This window comes from Aspergillus oryzae, chromosome 6 (assembly GCF_000184455.2).
Source record: "Aspergillus oryzae RIB40 DNA, chromosome 6".
Taxonomy (NCBI): domain Eukaryota; kingdom Fungi; phylum Ascomycota; class Eurotiomycetes; order Eurotiales; family Aspergillaceae; genus Aspergillus; species Aspergillus oryzae.
The window spans coordinates 966,505-987,332 of record NC_036440.1 but is presented as its reverse complement, the minus strand read 5'-3'; the positions used below and the strand labels follow the sequence as shown (position 1 = coordinate 987,332).

The window sequence follows — 20,828 nt, the reverse complement described above, 5'->3', positions numbered from 1 at the left end:
TCTAGATACTGTCTCGTAATTTTACACGCCGTGAAACCAGCGCCGATTCATAATCGCTGACCACTTTCTAAACCACCCCGTTTAACGGGCCTTACCCTTCTCCCGGGTGGGGAGGATACGGGCCATCATCTCTTCCTTGGTGATCAAGTGGTCGATGCGCTCCAAGAGCCCCAGGAGGCTCTTCATGTCGCTACTCCATTCGTTCAACACATCATCAGCATCGCGCGGCTTGGCGAAGTTGATCAGCCGCGCGGGACGGTCGATCTTCGCATAGATTGTCTTCGATGTGACCAATTCACTGATGTACTTCTCCGTCTCCTCCTCAGTTAAGTCCAAAAGCTGAGTCAATCGGCCCATCTGGATCCGCGTGTAATATTTGGCCACAACACGAACATTGTGTTCAATAACCCGCTTCCGAAGATCTTGCCACCGCTTGAATGGTTGGTCGTCTGCGGACTGGCTGGGCTTGGGGCTGAATACATCGGTATTGCACAAATGGGGGCCGAATTGCTGTCCAATGGCCGGCCAGCGCATCAGTTCGTGAATGGTGAAAAACTTCAGAAGCCGGTTTTCCACGGGAACCATTGAGATTCGAGAGTCCGATTGGATGCGGTGCAACAGATCTGACTGTTCGTTGTCATACGGGGACAGGATGATGTAGTAGATAATCCGGGCAAGAACCTGTGATCATTAGCTTACTACCAACAAGATCAAGACAAACAATACTTACTGCTCGCAGCTGTTCTGGGTTGTTTTCTACCGACTCTGTATCCAGCACTTCCCGATAATGTTTACACACCTCCAGATACTTGTAATCATGGTTCGAAAGGATGATCTGTTGTTCATAGTAGCGGAGCTTCAGATCCGTTACGTCGTCGTCAACTTCCATCGGGGGCTCATCCGGACCACGGGTCTTCTCCCTTTCCTCGGCCTCCTTCTTGAGCTTCGCGATCTCCTCGGGGCTCTTCTTCGGCTTACGATTGAAGTAACGCTTATTGATCTTGCGGCTCAAGATTGTTGCTTGTGTCCAGTCGCCACGCTCTATGCAAAGGGCCACTTGTTCCAGAATAAATTCGGTCTTCTCTCTTCTAGTCATGGATCCGAATGTCTCAACTTGCAGTTCGCAGAGAATATCAGCGGCGGCATTGAGATCGCCTTGAGATTTCTTGATGTTCGACAGGATGCGGGTGACGCGGGCTCTTTCGACTTCGACAAAGATCTGTACGGTGTATCAGCCATAAGCTGGACAGATAGAGGCTCTCGAGGCACCCACCTTTCCCTCAGTCACAGTCCGGAGGGTCTGGATGACAGACAACTTCACATCCAAGTTGGGTGTCTCATCCAGGAATCCCATCACCACCTGCACCATCTTTGTAATGGCTTGTTTAAGCTGGCCATGCTTCTTGGAGAGAAGGAGGACTTGGTCGTTGAGAAGGTTCCAGTCTCCGGAGTTTTTGCTAAGGGTTACAATCGTGACGAGAAGGCGGGATGTAGTTGGGAGGTCAGAGGCCTGTATTAGAACTCCGTCAATATCGTAGACCATCAGACAGGGGCGGTCATATGTCATACCTGTCTCGCTTGTTTCTCCAGTCCGAGCAGACTGTCAATCGCGCGTTGGGCATCGGTCTACCAGTCATGTCAATATCACACTCGAGTGCAGCTATATGGAGCGAATCCAACCTTGGCGATCTGCTCGGCCTCGGGAATCAGCTTGTCAGCATCCTTGGAGAAGTCCTTCTCCGCCTTCAATACTCCGTCAGCCATGATGACGGATGTTGTGACTGAGTTTGACGGTTTCGGAGTTAATGATAGAGGGTATCAAGTGGAATGGATTAAGTGTTCCGAAACCGAGGGATGGGAGGTAGTTCGTGAGAAGATATATCTGATGACGGAGTGACGGGCTGAGGATGGGAACGAACATGGAGCTTGACGTCTTGCCAGTCAAGCTGCCCGAAGCTCTATGTCACGTGATATACACTCTAGTATTGGTGACTAAGGCATCAGTCTGGTCAACATCACCACGGGAAGTGCTGAGGAGGTTCAAGTTCCTGGTCTTCTATGTTTACTTTTCTAGGGCATCTTCCTCCCCGGATGAACATCATGGGTATTCTATCTCAATCCTAGTCTTATCTTGGCTAAAGTTCTAGGGTTTCCCTATTGAATCCTGCCAGTGTTCTGATATACTGATTGTGAGAGAACCATCATGCTGCAACTTCGGTTGTCTTGCAGCGACCATAATAGCTGATCAGTGGGTAACATCGCGAAACGAGGCAGTCAAACCGTGAAAACATCCTCATCGCGATAACGGCTAATGAGCTTCAGGTTGATTCGTGATGACCAGTGCGGGGCTTAGATAAGCAACAAAATGCACGATCACGCAATATCGCTTTAACCGCATCGGGAACTACAGAGAAATGTATATAAAAGAAAGAGTCACAATTTCAGATGACTGATAACTGCTGTGGTACATGGGATTTGCTTTATTAATCGCCTGGATAGTCTTATCAGACCGTGTAACTGCGATTATCAGGAGAAACTCAATCCTTATCTCCAATTCGCCTCTCATTCGGTTGCGTTGAGCCTATTTCCGCGGACATTTTGTGCCCGCAAGCAATCATATTGACTGAGGGCCCCTCTGCCATTTCGGTGATTGTGGGGTAAAGGAATAAAAATTACTCGGTTTTCGCTGATTTCGCTTCCACATCTTCACAATTATCTCAAAGTACACTAAAAAAACATTAAGAGATTCCATTCGCAACAGCAGGGTTTACCTGCGGTGGCAACTTTGGCACAATGAAAGACGCATCGTGTGATAACGGATCTCCAGCACCATTGCTGACGGCGGTCTATGCTGAATCCCAGGTCCATTTGATTATCGGTGGAAACCCTCTTGCTGCAGCTCGTTGTGCGAAATCCCTAGAAGCCGGCGCAAAGCCAGTCATCATTGCGCCAGACACTGGAGACTTGCATTTCAGCTTATCTGAGCGTATTGAGAATGGTTCTGTACAATGGGTACGCAGAGAGTTCCAAGATGATGATCTGAAGACTCTGGGCCGGGAAGAGGTCGACCATGTCGTTGACACGGTTTTTGTAACCCTTGGTGGGAATCATCCGTTGAGTATGTGCTGGTCTTACAAGTTACCAAGGAATATTATCTAATTACCTGATAGGTGCACACATCTCGAAGCTTTGTCGGCGGCTTAGGATTCCTGTCAATGTCTCTGACGCCCCGGAACTGTGTACTTTTAGCTTGCTGTCCACGTACTCAGATGGCCCTCTTCATATTGGGATTACGACATCGGGGCGTGGTTGCAAGCTTGCGTCTCGGTTAAGGAGAGAAATCTCTTCTTCTCTCCCTTCCAATCTTGGAACCGCTATAGACAGACTGGGAGCCGTAAGAAGGCGCCTCTGGGCGGAGGACTATGCCGCAGGTCTGTGCACTGCACCCCTCGAAGGAGACGAGGATGATATCACCGGTCAAAGTCATACGTTCAACAAGTTAGTGACAGAGGATGACATCTCTGCCGCAAAGACACGGCGGATCCGCTGGCTCTCCCAAATATGCGAATACTGGCCTCTCCAAAAACTCGCTGCTATTAGTGATGCTGATATCGATGCCATTCTTCAAGCATACTCGTCTGGTAAAAATAGCTTGGATAGCACCAATGGGCTGGGTCACCTAGAAAAGAAAGGGAAAATTGTTTTGGCAGGTTCGGGCCCTGGACATCCGGACATGCTCACGCGAGCAACCTACAATGCAATTCAGAATGCAGACATCATTCTCGCAGATAAACTGGTTCCAGAACCTGTTTTGAAACTAATTCCACGGAGAACAGAAGTTCATATTGCACGGAAGTTCCCTGGGAATGCGGATCAAGCGCAAGAGGAATTTCTGCAAATGGGGCTGGACTCACTGCGTCGAGGACGGTATGTTCTTCGGCTAAAGCAAGGAGACCCGTATTTGTACGGAAGAGGGGGTGAGGAGTTTGAATTCTTCCGAGGTGAAGGTTATACTCCAGTTGTCTTGCCCGGAATCACTAGCGCTCTGAGCGCTTCATTGTTCGCAGAGATACCAGCGACTCATCGAGGCGTGTCTGACCAGGTCCTGATCTGCACTGGGACAGGAAGAAAGGGAGCAGCTCCCGAGCCTCCCACCTACGTTCCCACTCAAACAGTAGTCTTTTTGATGGCATTACACCGACTATCGGCGCTGGTAGAATCGTTGACTACACCACCCCAGGAAGGTTCGCGCCCACGAACTCCTTGGCCCAAGGATACTCCCTGCGCGATTATTGAGCGGGCTTCCTGCACTGATCAGCGAGTGATCCGTTCTACTCTAGAAAATGTGTGCCTTGCATTTGAAGCTGAAGGCTCACGCCCACCTGGCTTGTTAGTCGTTGGGGCTAGCTGCCACATCTTACATCCTCGCAAGGACGAGAAGTGGACTGTTGAAGAAGGTTTCCGTGGTTTGGACGACCTACGGGGTGAGATAGTTCCAGAGAACGACCAGAAACATGATTAAACAAGGCTACATTTCCAAATGACGTTTTATGGCTGATGACGTTGTGGGAAGGCACTGGAGCTCTGGAGTTGTATATAGAGATACCCATATGTACTAGAGTTCAAGAAGAATATTGCTTGTCATTATCGATCACTTTTTTATATATCTTTCAGGTATCATAAGGGTAAGATATCACTAGGTACACAGCTAACTTTTCAGTCTGTGTGGAAGTATGTTCGCGAGAAAATTAGAGTTCCTGATACTGAATTTGGTATGTCTAAGTAGAATGTTATCTTTGCCTGGCTTTGACGGGACCTCAGTCACTATTTCAGTTACCCGATATGGAAACCGTTGCCTTAAAGTGGAACCTGAATCACGAGTTCCGGCGCTAAGATAAAGCACGCCAATCCCCATCTCATGAATGCCACTTACCACCACTCTATTACCGTCATTAACAGAACCAACAACGTCTGGTCGCTACTGCATCATGTCGTCAAAACCGCAAACTTACCTGTCCAATGGACAGGTTCTGGGAAGGTATGGAGACAGCCACTTTACGCCTTGGATGACAACTCACTGACTGTGCCTTATCATCTCAGTCCGCCCCTCTGGGTTCGCATCAACCGCCTTATCGAGAACATCTATATTTTCTTCGGCCTCTACTTCGTGAGCCTTTTCTCGGTACGTGATGGTTTATTTCCTTTAGTCACCAAACTATCCCACATCTTCCACACTGTCTAGCTGCTTTGTCCTGTTTCGCCACCATCATACTTGTCTATGTTATGCTGACTTGACTTCACAGCTTGATCCATACACGGCCGCGCAGAACTCGCAATTCAATATCAATCGTTCCCAAAATCATCCGAATACTAGGGCTCGCTGGGGAGGCAGTGGTGGATCCGGCTCCGGAGGCGGCGGCGGCGGCGGCGGCGGACCCGGTGGATTTGGACCTAGGAGAATTGGGCGCGTGGATGATATTCGAGGGCCAGAATGCAAGAGTTGCCGCTAAGTTCAGTTAGTAGGATTCTGCTGTTCTTGAGGGTTAATAAAGGAATGTTGCGCATGGCGCGATGGGCAGTCGTGGTTTTGGGTTGGATTGTTACTATACCAGTTACTATATCTTCTACTTTATTATCAATAGGATGAGCGCTCTATATTGTAGTGCTTCTGATTGAGATCTGGAAACAACCATTTTCTAATGCCCTGCGGGCATACTCTGCGGTAGCTCTTCTCCATGTGATGCTGATATATCATCACGTGATGGCATTTCTCCGCATTTACGAGAGAGAAATTCGCTGTCCCCAGAAATTCACGACAAATTCAAACGAGCCGTTAACTAGTTGAACGTTCGAAACAGAGTTTTAATCTTAGGGTAGGTCGAATTCGCGATAATATATGATAGCGCGCATCTGCCTAACCTGTGACAGTTGCCTTTAGAGCAAGATGTCTCCCCCAAAGAACGACGCAGAGTGGGCTGCTCTGATTTCTACTATTAAAGACTCACTCCCCGAGGCTTTCCCTGAATACAAGACACCATTACCATCCGAAGTTAATCGTACGATTGATCACACTCAGTTGGCGTTGACTGCGACGGAACAACAGATCGACCAGCTGTGCGCCGAAGCCCTTCAATACCAGTTTGCGACTGTCTGCGTCCGCCTAAACCATGTCCGTCGCGCGGTACAGGAACTTAAAGGAAGCTCTGATGTGAAGGTGGCTTGCGTTGTGGGATTTCATGAGGGCATGTATGAGACCTCAGAGAAAGAGCAGGAAGCCCGGGATGCAGTTGAACAGGGAGCCGCCGAGCTGGATATGGTTCTCAAGTATCCTCTCTTGAAGGAAGGAAAGTATACGGATGTCTACACAGATATACTAGGTGTGCGGAAGGCAGCACCGTCGCCGATTAAATTGAAGGTCATCCTGGAGACTTCGCAGCTCTCACGGGAGGAGATTATTGCGGGGTCGGTCATTGCGGATGTGGCTGGGGCTGATTTTATCAAGACCAGCACAGGATTCAATGGGCCCGGTGCCAACATTGACAACGTGGCCCTCATGCGAGCCACTGCGGGTTTGGTAGGCAATGGATGCAAGGTTAAGGCTAGCGGAGGAGTGCGCTCAGCGGAGGATTGTATTCGCATGCTGAAAACAGGAGCCGAACGGATTGGCACTAGTTCCGGAGTGAAGATCATGCAGGAATTGAAAGGAGAGGCAGTTGGTGAACAGGGAGCGCAGCAGGGTGTATATTAGGGTGGTATTTAGGCATGGTGATAAGTAGTGGTTTGTCACCAAATTTGGCATGTTCCTGATGATCCAAGAGTGCATCGGAGACTGATTGGTAGCGGTACCTGACCCTGTAGACCTACCTTTCTGAATGATGAAAGGATAGACAAATTAAAGTGCGGCAGGCGCTAAAGGTTCCATAAGGCGGTGGAGACCGACGTCATCAAGAACCATCCTTATCGGTCAATACCATCTCGGTGTCCATGCTCCATAATAACAAACCTGTCGATTAGTCAAAGGGGTTTTGTGTGAAATATTTGCGATCCAATGCAAAACACCAATTACTATCACAGGCTCCCTTCGTACTCTGTTCCAAAGCCCCCTTTGTCTCCTCGTTTGCGGCCCAAGATGCGACGCCCCAATGTTCCCAAGGTACATATATATACTTCTGCCTTCTCCAAATCCCTTACCGCCAGTCATTGACCCAATTGTTTTCTCAGAAACGCAAGACCTCTCACGACCACGGTCAGCTTGATAATGGCGGCCATTCAAATTATGTCTTCACCTCGAAGCCTACCGCTGTTTTTACCCCAACTGGTGGCCGATCGCATACATTGACTGTCGCTATCCCAGGCAGCATCGTGGCCAAGTATGTATAGACCGTGTTGCGTGATTAGTTTTGTTTCTCTGCCACTAGGACCGACAGTAGAAAGTTGATACTGATGAGGCTCTTGAAAGTGCTCATTCTGTGGAGCAAAAGACTCTCTTGGCTGGTATCATCGCACGTGCCCTCGCCGTCTTTTGTGTTGATGAGGTAGTGGTGTTTGATGACGATGAGAATAGTCCGCGCGATACGTACCACGGCCAAGGTAATTATCACGAGTTCCCTATAGACAAAACGAGTGGTGCGCTCAACGGTAACGACTCCTCTGCCAAACGGTATACCGCATACTCGGACCCATCGAACTTCCTGGCGCATATACTTTCGTACCTCGAGACTCCACCATATCTTCGTAAACATCTCTTTCCGATGCATCCAAATCTCCGTGGAGCTGGTTTACTACCCAGCCTCGATATGCCGCACCATCTTCGCGCCAACGAATGGTGTGAATACCGTGAAGGAATTGTCGTGTCTAGTTCCGATGGTGGCGGGCAGAGGAGGCATAGTACACAGATGAGCAACTATCATAATAACCGTCGTCATTCACCCAGTAGCCCTACTAATTTTAGTGCTACCGTGATTGATACCGGTCTTCCTAAAAAGGTCGTCCTCCCCGACATCCAGCTGCCCGAATATGCCCGCGTAACCGTCCGGTTCCCCGACTATGGTCGCGAGCACTATGCGCAGCCCGTACATCCTTCTACTCCTCGTTCTGAAGCCGGGTACTATTGGGGCTACTATGTGCGTCGCTGCCGATCTTTGTCGTCTGTATTCACCGAATGCCCATTCGATGGCGGTTATGACCTCTCCTTTGGAACGTCCGAGCGAGGCGCCCCAGTCTATTCGGTTCTAGAGGAAGATCGACAAGAGCATGATAATTATGATCGACGGAAAATCCCGCCGGACTACAAGCACCTCCTTATTGTGTTCGGTGGTGTAGCAGGGATTGAAGCAGTAGTTCACAACGACCCTCAACTCTGCGACATGGATATTCGCGCGACCGAAGCTGGGAAGCTTTTCGATTACTGGGTCAACCTTCTTCCTGGCCAAGGGAGTAGAACAATCCGCACCGAAGAGGCTGTTTGGCTGGGACTGACGAGTCTCTGGGGCTTAGTGGAAGGTACCCATCGGCCGAGACCATCGTATAAATCGAGCAATTTCTAATCTTTGACGAACCACAAGTCGAGTTGTATTGGCACATTCCAGGTGAGGGTTACCCTCCACCGTCTTTTTTCTTGATCTATTCGCTTTCTCTGCTATGGAACCGCCTGGAACGGATGTGCAAGACTGTTTTGGACAGCAGTGGGGATCATTATCTTTATGTTACTTGCCACCACCAAATATGCCATCAAGTCATTGACCGACGATCAAACGCTAAAGAATGTGACTTGTCACTCCTGCCACGCAAGGAATGCGGACCGTTCCAGCATAGCAATTGACTTTCCTAGTACGTATTGGTATTTGGTCCTTTAATTTCAGTGATGGAATCATGATCCAACATTGTCTGGAATTCTGTCGCGTCGCAGTTTATTCTTTTATCTCTGAGGATGCATCTGGGATTGGGGTACGGGAAATTGGTTGACTTAGCATAGCGTATGGTGGAAATTAAAGACACCACATTCCATTCAGAGGCATGCCGTTGTTGGGTGGTCATTTATCAGTTACCTCGTCTCCGGGAAACGATAGAAGGTAGGATAAGCGCCACAGTATAGCAATTGTGGCGTCAGTCATTCCTATATACAATGCGTACGTAAAGTATAACCCTAACAAGCCTCTTACCATCTATCAAGTTGAACCTGAACTTTTGAACCATAGCGCCTTCGTAAATCAAAATAAATTAGACATGACAGGGCCGTGCACAGTTTATGGAAAGAATATAAGCAGGAAGGAAAAGAACGTAAAGCGACAGGTTACGGGAAAGAGCAATGAACAATCACTCATCACTACTCTGATCGTCCGAGTCACTAGTCTGCATAGCTTCCTCGGCTTCCATCCTTCGAACGACGGCATCGCCTTTCTTTCCCTTCTTCTCAGCCTTAAACCAAGCTTCCCGTTTGCGGGTCTCGCGTTCCTCTTTCCGGGCTTGCCGGAGGACCTTTTCTCTCTGTGCTTGGTCTTGCTTCTGGTGGAGTCCGTTGACGTAGTCGTTTAGATTGGCGAGGTCGGAGCGGAGCTTTGTTACCTCGTCTGTGGTGAGTTGACGGGCGGCCTCATTGGCTGTTGTTTTCTTTTTGAGGGCTGCAAGCTCGCTTTCTAGGGATGCTATCTGTGAGTCCTTTGCTGCGAGGTCCTCGTAATTCGTGGCTTGTGTCATCATGGGCGAGCCTTGAGCAGTGCTGCCTCCCGGTTGGTTGAAGGCAGCTAGCTCGGCGAGACCTTCTTCGATCATTGAGTTGGGGAAGACGGCACTAGTGAAAGCTTCTGTGAACTGGTTTGTTCGATCGGAGCCATCAAGGTTCCTTGCTGCGGCGGGCTTGGATGATGTTGAGTTGAGGAGGTGGGTGCTGAATGTGTAATCGGCAGGTACGGCGCCTGCAGCTTGAGATGATTCCGACAGGCTACTGTCGTATCGGGGCTTGACGATTGTGTGTGCTACCCTTTTCAGATCCTGGCCGGGGTTGGGAAGACCAGCCAATGGGAGCATATGAAGGTTCGTCACGGGATGTGTGTAGTCTGCTACGGTCGTGGCGTATTTCTTTCTTCCGACGTTCCATGACAGGACCTTTCCGTTCTGGTGACCAGATAGCAGGGTCATTCCATCGTAAGAGAGTGAGAGGGACTGCGCTGCGCCGCAGTCGGCGGACGGAGGAGACCATTTCTCCTCCGCAGAGGGTTGGGCGGGGGTGGACTGTAACGATGGGTCGTGGAGAGGATGTTGAAAAGATTGGGCTTTGTATAAGTCCACTGATTGGATGCTACCATCTTCATAGCCGACGTAGAATGCACGGTCAACTGGATCAAGGGTCAGGGAGACTGCGCTAGAAGGCAAGAGGAATGTCCGCAGGACGCGTCCGGTGTGATAGTCCCAGGCGATAGCTGTGTTATCTTGCGCTGTCGAAACGGCAATATTGTATCTACCGGAGCTATGCCCCACGGCAAGTGATGTGATAGCAGCGCGGTGGTTCGAGAATGTACGGATAGGGCAGTTTGGTGGTTGCCGATCCCGACCGGAGGGGATCTTTGTGAAAGAGAGGATGTCGACTAAAGGCCAGACATGAATACTGGCATCAGACGAGCCGGATAGAATGAAATTGTCACTGGGGTCAACGACCAGGGAGGTTACTGGGCTCAAATGGGATGCTGTTGTCGCGACTTGACGTCCAGTGCAAGTCTATTAATAGAGCTCACGTTAGAATTGCTTGGCCAATCGCCTCCTTCCCGCATAGCGATGCAATGGATTTAAGTTAAAACTCACTTCCCATAAGATCAGACGGCCCCCTTCGGTACCCAAGACCAAGACGTCGCCATTCTTGCTCCCCGCAATCGCAAGGCTGCGAATGCGCTCCGGGAAGGGGATAACCGCCTCTTGATTCCCTTTCTCTCTGCTGTACACATGGACAATGGCTTTCTCCGCCTGAGCTGCGTACACATGCGACGGGCTCACCGCCAGGCAATTGGTCGGAGTTGAGCTCTTCTTGAAGGTGGAGCGTAGGTTGGGTGATGGTTGAAACTCATGAACGCAGATCCCTACATCGCGGAGACTCGCTGACGCCGGGGCCTTGCCTGACGTCAGGGTAGCCGCAATAAAGCACTCCGATAGCATGACGAGAGCTGTCGAAGGGCAAAGAAAGATTAATCGAGTCAAAAGGGGTGGAGAAAAAAGCAATGTTCCTGCTCTTTTTCCCGCTCTACGTACTTTTTTTTTTCTCTGGATCGGCGATAAAAGCAGCGATAAAGGTGAAGTTTGCACTGTTTGTCTCGGAGATGATTGATCGCCCCAAGAAGGGAGATGAACTATCGAGTTACTATCCTCTCCTCCTCCTTCCGGAGTACTTTTCCCTACGATTCTGCTAGACTGTTGGGAAAATCACATTGAGGCGTTCCTTATGGAATCCCTGTTCTCCCTTCTAAGAGACCTCCTTGGACTTGATCCCTGGTATACGGGGTCTACTCCTTCGTCAACATGAAACATGCCTCTCATCACAGCAGAAGTAGCAGACTGGGCGTTGAGGCTAATTGTAGCAAGAAGCTCATATTCCAGAGGTCATCGCGCGCCCCCGGATGGCATTTGTGGCATCTTAATATTGACAGTTGAAATCTCCGCAATTACAGACCATTGGAGGCTTTGCACATGCTGGTCATTGCGGCCACCTTCAATAATGGAGCAAATCATCGCACCCACAGCAACCGAAGCAAGGGGGTCATTCTAGGGGCTCTGATTTTGATTGCCCGGTGCAACAGTCCTGCTTAAGATAGGCCCGTGACGTCCTGTTCGGGTCGCTTTAGGGGTTTTCACTGAGTCCCTGTGGGCGGCTTGTCTCATTCCTTCTGTAATGAGGACCTGCAATGGCCCTGAAGAGCGGATCCTCCACGTTGTGACGCTCCTGCAGGTGGCGCATATCGAGGTTTCGGGCCAATTATCATCGCGGCTGTTCGATCTCACCTCTCTCCGGAATGCAAGGACGGTAGGCGTAGCGACCCTTTGCAGTTCACTCATGTCCCAGGGTGTTTGGTGACCCTCTCGAAGGGGGCTCTACATCTAGTATTCTGTGACCGCCAGGTAGCCAAGGGATGATTGAGTGCAGCTCTGTTTGCTCGTATAAGGGCTTGTCGGCCGCCTCTGTGGATCGTCCTGCTGTTGCTTCCCTCTATTTTGGGTATCCAAATCGTCGTTGGAAGATTTGTTCCTGTTGTTATTTACTCTACATTCCTCGCCCGGCATGTCCACTATGGACTGCGCTCTCACAAATATGGATCTCAACACAAAATTCTCCCATCACCAATATGCCTTTTCGACAAATAGTATTCCCACATACGCGAACAGGAACAACCCCTCGTACTACGTAACAGATGAATACCCCACCGCCCAAGGAAATGATATAGCTTACCCTCGCTATTCCCCAACATTTCAGCCCTGGAGGAGGCAACAAACGCAGAGTTCTCTCTCATTCATCCCTTCGACGTCTCCTCACCCGGAGCAAACTGAGTACATAGCGCAAACCAAACGATCAACAGAGCGCCTATCTGTCACCTCTGCCTCACCATTTCGGTCTGTGCGCAGGATGAAGCAGCCTTTTCAACTGCGCTTACCATCATCTCCATCAGTGGAGAGCATTCAATCTGCTGCCAGAGAGTCCAGGCTATCGCGAACTCCATCCGGAAGCCAAGCGCTGCGGGCTTGTCGCTCCGATCAGAACATCGCGAAGACAAACATGGAAGCATTTGGACTCCTTCCAAGTCCTCCTTTATCAGACTCGAGGGAGTCACAGCCGTCGCCATCTTCCGCATACTTCTCCCCCAAGCCGGACTCAGACCTGGACACTGATCATGGGACCCCGAAGAGTAGCGTATATACGCCAACGACGATTTCGAGTGAGGTCTACAGCATCCACAGAAACGAGGCGACTCCGAAAAGAGCAGGGGATACGACAAATGTACACATGGCACATTCCAACCTGATGAAGCAATATAGCTCTAACAATGGAAAATGGACTCCGGTATCTACTGATTCCCTACGTATGTCTTCGCCAGCTCTCTCTTCGGATGCAGATGCTTTTGAGAAGAGAACGTTCTCCGGATCTTCCATCGAAACGCAGCGGAGCCGGTCGGGAACCGCATCGAGTGAAGGAAGCTGGGTCCCAAGTTACCTTTCTTACTGTGAGGACTGGCTCCAAAGGGCTCCCCTGGAATTCGAGACTACGGGAGAAAAGTCAAAGGAAAACAACAGAAGAAGAATACAGATAGTCCAACAGAGCCCTCCGCCACCTGAACGTAAACGCGAAATGAAGGCCCCTGCCGACGAAACAGTGGTAGGCATTCTCTAAGACTGTTGACACAATATCTACTTACACTATCCTAGATGTACGCGGTGGCCAGCAAAACCAAGCCAAAGCTCGTTGACATCTCGCGACAATCTTCTCCCGCCATGAGCTGCTCCATCGCAACCCCACCTCAACCTCCAGTGCCTTCAACACCAGATCTGGGCCACCAAGAAATATCTGCCTTCAGCCCTGACACACCATTGGAAATGTCAGACAGCGGATATGCTACTACTGATCCATCTTGTGATTCCCCGGGCGACCCTAAACCGGACAAGGAGGATGAGTTCATACACGTAAGCTCGGTAGGGAGCAACAATGAAACCACTATCCGCGACAAACCAATGCGCAAGGTCACATCATCGCCAAAATCACCTCCAAGGCCAGATGTAGCGCAAAAAGCTAACTCGCCGCCAAAGCCTCGGCGATCTGCGCCCTCGTCTGACACAGCTGAGAATGGCGAGTTGAAGAAATGGTGGGATCATGAATGGGCAATGGATCAGTTGGAACATTCGATCAAGGAATTCCCTCGGAGCATGCTTAGATTGACATCCCCGGTCATAATACTCATTCGTCATACCGACGAAAAGGACATCCTGCGCAGGTTTCGCCAGATCTTTCCAGATGCTGCAGATAATCTATTAGATGGTCTCTGTGCAGCTCTAATAGCGCGGAACTACGTGCTCTCGTTAGCATCATCTAAACGCAAAATTGCAAATCATTGCCATCGCCCCACCTTGTCTCGTCTTGACACCGTTCCCGAGAGAGCGAGCGCGATGTTAGGTACGCCACTTGCCCCGTCATCGCCATCGCGAATCAGAGATCGGGTCTTGGGGTCGCGGAGTGGAGAGCTCAACAAAAGCTTAGACCGAATGATTGATGATCTGCTGTTTGCTATATGTCGCAAGCACGACGCAACCCTAAAGTCCGCTGTGCTCGTCTTAGCTCAGGTCCTGGAGACCAAAGCCTAGACTGTATTTCCTTTCAAATTCTGTATGCTCACTCGATTCATTGACCTTACGAAACCCACTACTGCATTCCTTGTCAGTCGCGATTCCCGTGTTCAAGCATATTCCTTCTCTAATTGTCTATCTCAGCTCATATCCCTCCCTTCCTTTTTTTTTTTTGTCTTTTACATCCTAAATTTCATAGACCTCTGTCGCCTCCTCATTCGTTCAATCCTGTCTTTAATATTGTATCATTGACCATCTTCGTCTTTCCCTACATATCTCATTATGCCGATCTTTCTTGCGAACAAGCCACCCTACGCCTTTATTTCCTCTGTCCATCTAACCAGTCCGAGTGGTTAATTCATAATCACTAATTGAACATTTCCTATCCTATATATTGAATAATGATACCATTGCATTGGCAGAAGAACCTGATGAACGAATCATAATTTTCGTATTTCGTGATTAGACTAGTAGTTCATGCCATCATTTAGGGCAAATATTTGAAGGTGCTCGAGGCTCTAAGCCGAATGAGGTTAAGACACGCTGAGTAATGGCAGCGGACTTCCTTATCATGTCGGAGCTTCGCTCATCTTTCCCGCGGAATTCAACTTTCGCAACTTTGCAAGTTGAATAGCATCAATATGGCTGCATCGACGAACCGGCTACGATTTCTCTATTCCTCCGCGAGGACCGTTCCTCAAACCGGGTCCATTACCCCGATTTCCCGCCGCACATATGCCACAACTGAACCTTCACCGTCTGCCACCGGCGCCCCGGCAACAGCCCGTAAACGGACAAACTTCACAGATAAGCTGAATGCCGGTCCTTCCTTCGCAGATTTCGTCTCCGGAGGCGAAGACAACGCTCCGCTCGAGCCTTCAGAAGCATATGCCCTCAAAACTGCCATGGTCGGCCCCGCCGGCCGCAAGAAGGAAATGACCCGTTTGCCTTCTTGGCTCAAGACCCCGATCCCAGACTCCAAAAACTACCAACGATTAAAGAAAGATCTACGAGGCCTGAATCTGCACACTGTTTGCGAGGAGGCCCGGTGCCCCAACATCTCCGATTGCTGGGGCGGTAGCGACAAGTCCGCTGCTACCGCTACTATCATGCTCATGGGTGACACCTGTACCCGTGGATGTCGGTTCTGCAGTGTGAAGACCAACCGCAGGCCTCCGCCTCTCGACCCGCATGAGCCAGAGAATACCGCTGAGGCGATCTCGAGGTGGAGTCTGGGATACGTGGTGTTGACGAGTGTGGATCGAGACGATCTGGCGGATGGTGGCGCTCGCCATTTCGCCGAGACGGTTATCAAGATTAAGCAGAAGAAGCCCAGCATGCTGGTCGAGTGCTTGACGGGTGACTACCTTGGCGATCTGGAGATGGTGAAGCTGGTGGCTCGGTCCGGACTGGACGTGTATGCGCACAACGTCGAGACCGTCGAGGCTCTGACGCCGTTTGTCCGTGACCGTCGCGCGACGTTCCAGCAGTCGCTCCGCGTCCTGGAGGCTGCGAAGCAGGCTAGGCCTGATCTGATCACTAAGACCTCTCTTATGCTTGGTTTTGGTGAAACTGAGGAGCAGCTCTGGGATGCTCTCCGTCAATTGCGGTCGGTTGGTGTGGATGTCGTTACGTTCGGCCAGTACATGCGGCCTACCAAGCGTCATATGCCTGTGCATGAATATGTTACTCCTGACCAGTTTGAGCTCTGGCGCCAGCGCGCCCTGGATATGGGCTTCCTCTACTGTGCTTCTGGGCCTTTGGTTCGCAGTAGTTACAAGGCTGGTGAGGCGTTTATCGAAAATGTCTTGAAAAAGAGACGCGCTGCTGGTACCGCGGGCGAGTCTGTTACGGATAGCAAGGCTGCTGTCGATGAGGCTACTCGGTGAAAATACTTATAAATCTCTTTTCTTATGCTCTACTTTCTCTCGGCGCAGGTTTAGGTTGGTATTTTATCAATTTTATGAAATGTATTGATATTGACGGGCATGGGCCGTCGTTCGCATATGTTTTTTACTTGGGGTTTGGGAGGTAAAATAGACAGCGTCCTCCGGGCATGTCCTGAGAGTTCATTGAGTTCAACACTTATTTTTAGATGGAATCAACAATATTATCTGCATATTCATTCAGTAATGTCCGTGGCCTTCCTTATATGCACCCAAATTGCCCACACCACTACGCCTACATTAAATAATATCCTCCAGGATCGACCGCCCTCTCGACTACTCCCGCCAGAAAGTGAAAACTCAGGCAGCCCATACGTACCAAAGCTGAGTCTCTCGGTTTAGGAAAGAAAATAATCGAGCAAAGCGCGCCGATCAACCGGTGCTTTTCTAAGTCCCTGCTAGCAAGATCCAAGTGGAAAACCTGCACCGGGCGAACGTCCCCACGCAATCTTGGCCAGATATCATTGCAATAGGATGTGTCTTCTGTCGTGTTTGCGACACACCTACGGCTTCTGGGACGCTCATGCTACTTCGGTGGTCAGTTCCTTGACATCTTCTTTGCTGAGACCGAGAAGGTGAAGAATATCCACCATAGTCTCTCCGTTTAGACGAGTGGGTGCTTCGAGCTGAACCTTGCTCTTGGCGCGCCAGGCAACTCCGAGTCCAGCAGTGTGGAGCATGAGAAGGTCATTGGCACCATCACCGACAGCAGCGGTCTGAGCGATAGGGATGTTGTTCTCGGCCGCAATGGACTGCAGAAGCTTGCGCTTTTGGCTGGCATCGATGATAGGGTAGGTGGGAACGAGTTTTCCCGTCAGGGTTTGAGATGCTGGATCTACCTCGAGCTACACATGATAATCAGTACACCGGACCATCGAATAGTCCAACTTGGCCCCAAAGAGGTAAAGGCCCGACAGAACAGGATGTACTTACATGATTAGCGAATGCGTAATCGATGCCAAGCTCACCGGCTAACCACTCTGCAAGAGGCTGGAAGCCACCACTCAAAACTGCCAATTTACATCCAAGAGCCTTCAAGGCCTTGCACAATTCACGCGCACCAGGCGAGATAGTAATAACGGACTTCAGCTTCTCGAAAACATCCGCTGGCACTCCCTTGAGAAGGCTGACACGCTCCCTGAGCGACGCAGAGAAGTCCAGCTCGCCGTTCATAGCGCGTTCCGTGATCTCCTATAGCAACGGTTAGTACTCACGAGTGCATCCAGATATAATCACGAGAATTTTAGAGAAGAATCTGTAGAGACTGACCGAAACTTCCTTCTCTACGCCAATGAACTTGGCGATCTCGTCAATTACTTCATTCTGGATCAGAGTACTGTCCATGTCAAAAACTACGAGCCGCTTGTGACGGCGGAAGACGCTCTCCTCCTGGAGCACAACCTCTACATTCCACTCGCGCTCGAATCGCCATATGCTCTCATGTTTGCGCAGGTCTGCGAATGTGAGGTATTCCGGGTTAGGGGGTGGGGAGAAAGTAACTTCTACTACGCGCGGGTGTTCATTCTGGTCGAGGCAGCGATGGGACGTGTTCATGCGCTGGTAAGGGGTCGGAAGGGATTCGAGGATTTGTAGGAAGTTCGTCAAGCACAGTTGAGACACAAATGGTCCGTAAAGGTGGTCTAATGGTTCAGGTTCTGGCGCAGGAGGTTCTCGGGGAATCTTCTCAATATCGACTGTCGGAGCCGAGCCCACGGGAACCGTGGGGGATGGAAGTTTAACACCAGCCCCAGCATTGAACGACGAATCAGGATGGAGATGGGGGTGAATAGGATCCGATGATTTGTAGTAGATGGTTGCGACGATTTGCGGGGTGCCGGTGGGAAGAGGGTTCACTTGGTGGTTGAACAAGCTGTGGGTGATGCCACTTTCGGTCACCTTTTCGGGATCTGGGCTTATCGGGTTGAGGGACAAGGATCCTACTCCCGACTCGAGTGAGGATTCAAGAACATTGCCAATGCTGCTAATGGGGACCGCGGGCTTGTATTGTTGGTGATCATGAAGGAAGGAATTGCTCCTGAGCGATTCCTGTAGTGTCGGCCGTTGCGGGCGTGTGGTGGGGTTGTTTGCTGCCATTTCTTCGCAGGATTGGTTTGGGGACACTGGAGAGAGTAAACCAAAGAAGGATGGTAAAGGTATGGCAGATACCTCGCAGGGATTCTCGGATAATCAATGGAAGCTCGCCCGTCGGGACCGTACCCTTAGAGGAGAAGCTGTCAAAGAAGACGTCGCCGTGATATTCTAAAATCGACCCGTTTGCTGCAGGCCGATCCGCGGCACGTGGCGGGGTGTCTTAACCCAGTCCGCGTGAGCGTCACATGATTGATATGGGACAGAAGATATTTCACCGCCCCGGCAGAATCGACGGAACTTCAGCATCAGCAATGGAGTGGCAACATATGAAGGGTCCAAAGGTGCAACACCACGAATATGGATTGAGTGGGGTACATGATACTTTCACTGCACTGTACTCCGGAGTTCTAGCTTAATAATGACTGGTGAGACAACTAGGATGACTCTAGTCCTTTCATTCGCTTTCTAATGCTAATTACTACCAGGCCAGTTATATTCTTCAGCAAGGAGAGGACCCTGCGTACAGGGACGATAGACGCAGAGAGGTTCCACCACATTAAAGTGTCTCTACCCCGGATGAATGTTTTTCTTCTCTGGACATTCGACCATGTTCTAGAGAACGGACCCAAGGGATTTATCAGCAGCCTTGCGCTGTCTTGCAGTGAGACCAGAGCATTCCGGGAACCCACAGAGACCCAAGACGCAAGTATTGCGTGATTTCCCCAGGGCATGAGGGAATTAAATTTTTCATCATGCTCCCCCGAAACCGCAGGCGGTCACAGCCAATGTCGTGATCGAGGACGGCAGAATCAATCGGCATGTATGAGGGATTCACAGCAAGATCAGGTTCCGATTGCCGCTGATGTCGTGCTCGCCCCTGTTTTCTTATATCTGACCGGTCGTGGGCTCTCTTCTCCGTGTTGTGATGATTACTATCCTACATCATCTCACGCAAATTGGACCTGGTCATTTGTCATCCTCTTCCATTCATCCATAGACATATAGACTTGCTAGAATCTCTACTCTTTGCCTTTCAATACTCTTTATCTCTTTCATTAGATTCAACTCTACCCAGGTCACGTTGCGAAGATGCCTGCAAAGATGCCTGATACCTACCCCTCCCACGCTGAGGACTTTGAGTCCAAGGACAATGCCACGGACTCTGATTATGTTAGTGGTAGCTCGAGTGACGATTATCTCCCCGAGATTGTCTTCACGAAACCACATTTGCAGTTTCTCAACAGACAGCTGCAGTTCCTTGAGCCTCAAGGTTAGCATAGAGTGGTCCTCACTCAGTCCACTTGGTAGATGACTAACACCATACTATAGATGTCTTGAGATGGTGTGTTACATCACTCCCTCACCTTTTCCAGACCACCGCGTTTGGTCTTACTGGACTCGTCACTCTTGATATGCTTTCCAAGCTGGAGGTCCCTCGCCCTCAGATGGTCGACCTCATCTTCCTGGACACTCTTCATCACTTCTCGGAAACCCTTACTCTGGTCGACAAGATTCGCCAGAAGTACCCCTTGAACAACATCCATGTCTACAAGCCCAAGGGCCTCAACTCTGAAGAAGAGTTTGCCAAGAAGTACGGTGCCCGTCTATGGGAACGGGATGATCAGCTCTACGACTGGGCCGCCAAGGTAGAGCCCGCCCAGCGTGCCTACCGTGAACTGAACGTTCATGCTGTCCTCACCGGCCGTCGCCGTAGCCAGGGTGGTAAGCGTGGTGACCTTGACATCATCGAGGTTGACGAGGCTGGTCTTATCAAGATCAACCCTCTGGCCAACTGGACTTTCGATCAAGTCAAGCAGTACATCAAAGACAACGATGTGCCCTACAATGAGCTGCTTGACCGCGGCTACAAGAGCATTGGTGACTACCACTCTACCCAACCCGTCAAGGAAAACGAGGATGAACGGTCCGGTCGCTGGAAGGGCCAAGCCAAGACCGAATGTGGCATCCACAACCCTCGCTCCAAGTATGCCCAATACCTGATGGAGCTTGAGCGCAAGCGGCAGGAGGAGGCCCTGTCTCAGGCGCTGCAGAACCAAATGACCACTGCTCAATGAACATGGCCTTGGGTCACCTCCGACTTGCATCGATAATGGCGTTTGGGATTGGGAGTTCTAGTATCTAGCGACACAGCCTTGATTTACTTTATTCTTACATAGGCACAGGCTTTGAACATACGTTGTTATGACTTGGAAGATTATCTGTCATGGGTGGATTTAATGGTTCAAAAGATATCTTATGCCACCCCCGCTCCGGCAAGGAGTTTGTACATAGCGGGTGGCTTTTTTTGTTTTTCTTTTCTTCTCACAAAAGCTGGCCTAACGGCCGACTATGATAATGATTAGCATGATAGAAATGACAAGACCTTGATGTTGTCTTGATTCTCGTTTACCTTCTCTGGTAGTTTGTGGTGTTCTTTAAGTCATGTGGGGCTCAAGCCCTAGAAAGTTGGTTCCCGGT

The 20,828-nt window shown here is 50.2% G+C and overlaps 9 protein-coding genes across 9 annotated transcripts; 6 read left to right on the top strand and 3 right to left on the bottom strand.

Annotated features, from left to right (window-relative positions):
- Window positions 1-81: 81 nt before the first annotated feature.
- AO090020000338 (proteasome regulatory particle lid subunit RPN5) lies at window positions 82-1,764 on the bottom strand (the record flags this gene model as incomplete). The annotated part of the gene is made up of 5 exons (XM_001824618.3): window positions 82-681; window positions 731-1,219; window positions 1,274-1,510; window positions 1,570-1,626; window positions 1,681-1,764. 5 exons carry the CDS (start codon window positions 1,762-1,764, stop codon window positions 82-84), a joined length of 1,467 nt encoding a protein of 488 aa, XP_001824670.1.
- Window positions 1,765-2,793: 1,029 nt separating this feature from the next.
- Window positions 2,794-4,522, top strand: AO090020000339 (putative siroheme synthase; the record flags this gene model as incomplete). The annotated part of the gene is made up of 2 exons (XM_001824619.1): window positions 2,794-3,118; window positions 3,171-4,522. 2 exons carry the CDS (start codon window positions 2,794-2,796, stop codon window positions 4,520-4,522), a joined length of 1,677 nt encoding a protein of 558 aa, XP_001824671.1.
- Window positions 4,523-4,918: 396 nt separating this feature from the next.
- On the top strand, window positions 4,919-5,510 carry AO090020000340 (uncharacterized protein; the record flags this gene model as incomplete). The annotated part of the gene is made up of 2 exons (XM_023238045.1): window positions 4,919-5,182; window positions 5,304-5,510. 2 exons carry the CDS (start codon window positions 4,919-4,921, stop codon window positions 5,508-5,510), a joined length of 471 nt encoding a protein of 156 aa, XP_023092802.1.
- Window positions 5,511-5,944: 434 nt separating this feature from the next.
- Window positions 5,945-8,546, top strand: AO090020000341 (uncharacterized protein; the record flags this gene model as incomplete). Its single annotated transcript, XM_023238044.1, has 6 exons — window positions 5,945-6,737; window positions 6,841-6,854; window positions 6,926-6,963; window positions 7,075-7,153; window positions 7,222-7,370; window positions 7,460-8,546. 6 exons carry the CDS (start codon window positions 5,945-5,947, stop codon window positions 8,544-8,546), a joined length of 2,160 nt encoding a protein of 719 aa, XP_023092803.1.
- Window positions 8,547-9,315: 769 nt separating this feature from the next.
- Window positions 9,316-11,145, bottom strand: AO090020000342 (putative ribosomal assembly complex component Ipi3; the record flags this gene model as incomplete). The annotated part of the gene is made up of 2 exons (XM_001824622.3): window positions 9,316-10,713; window positions 10,798-11,145. 2 exons carry the CDS (start codon window positions 11,143-11,145, stop codon window positions 9,316-9,318), a joined length of 1,746 nt encoding a protein of 581 aa, XP_001824674.1.
- A 2,424-nt stretch (window positions 11,146-13,569) lies between these two features.
- Window positions 13,570-14,331, top strand: AO090020000343 (uncharacterized protein; the record flags this gene model as incomplete). The annotated part of the gene is made up of 1 exon (XM_001824623.3): window positions 13,570-14,331. One exon carries the CDS (start codon window positions 13,570-13,572, stop codon window positions 14,329-14,331), a length of 762 nt encoding a protein of 253 aa, XP_001824675.3.
- A 623-nt stretch (window positions 14,332-14,954) lies between these two features.
- AO090020000344 (lipoate synthase) lies at window positions 14,955-16,202 on the top strand (the record flags this gene model as incomplete). Its single annotated transcript, XM_001824624.3, has 1 exon — window positions 14,955-16,202. The coding sequence occupies one exon, from the start codon at window positions 14,955-14,957 to the stop codon at window positions 16,200-16,202; it is 1,248 nt and encodes a 415-aa protein (XP_001824676.1).
- A 578-nt stretch (window positions 16,203-16,780) lies between these two features.
- On the bottom strand, window positions 16,781-18,353 carry AO090020000345 (phosphoserine phosphatase SerB; the record flags this gene model as incomplete). Its single annotated transcript, XM_001824625.3, has 3 exons — window positions 16,781-17,104; window positions 17,193-17,450; window positions 17,529-18,353. The coding sequence occupies 3 exons, from the start codon at window positions 18,351-18,353 to the stop codon at window positions 16,781-16,783; spliced, it is 1,407 nt and encodes a 468-aa protein (XP_001824677.1).
- Window positions 18,354-19,439: 1,086 nt separating this feature from the next.
- Window positions 19,440-20,425, top strand: met16 (phosphoadenylyl-sulfate reductase (thioredoxin); the record flags this gene model as incomplete). The annotated part of the gene is made up of 2 exons (XM_001824626.3): window positions 19,440-19,620; window positions 19,680-20,425. 2 exons carry the CDS (start codon window positions 19,440-19,442, stop codon window positions 20,423-20,425), a joined length of 927 nt encoding a protein of 308 aa, XP_001824678.1.
- Between the last annotated feature and the right edge of the window lie 403 nt (window positions 20,426-20,828).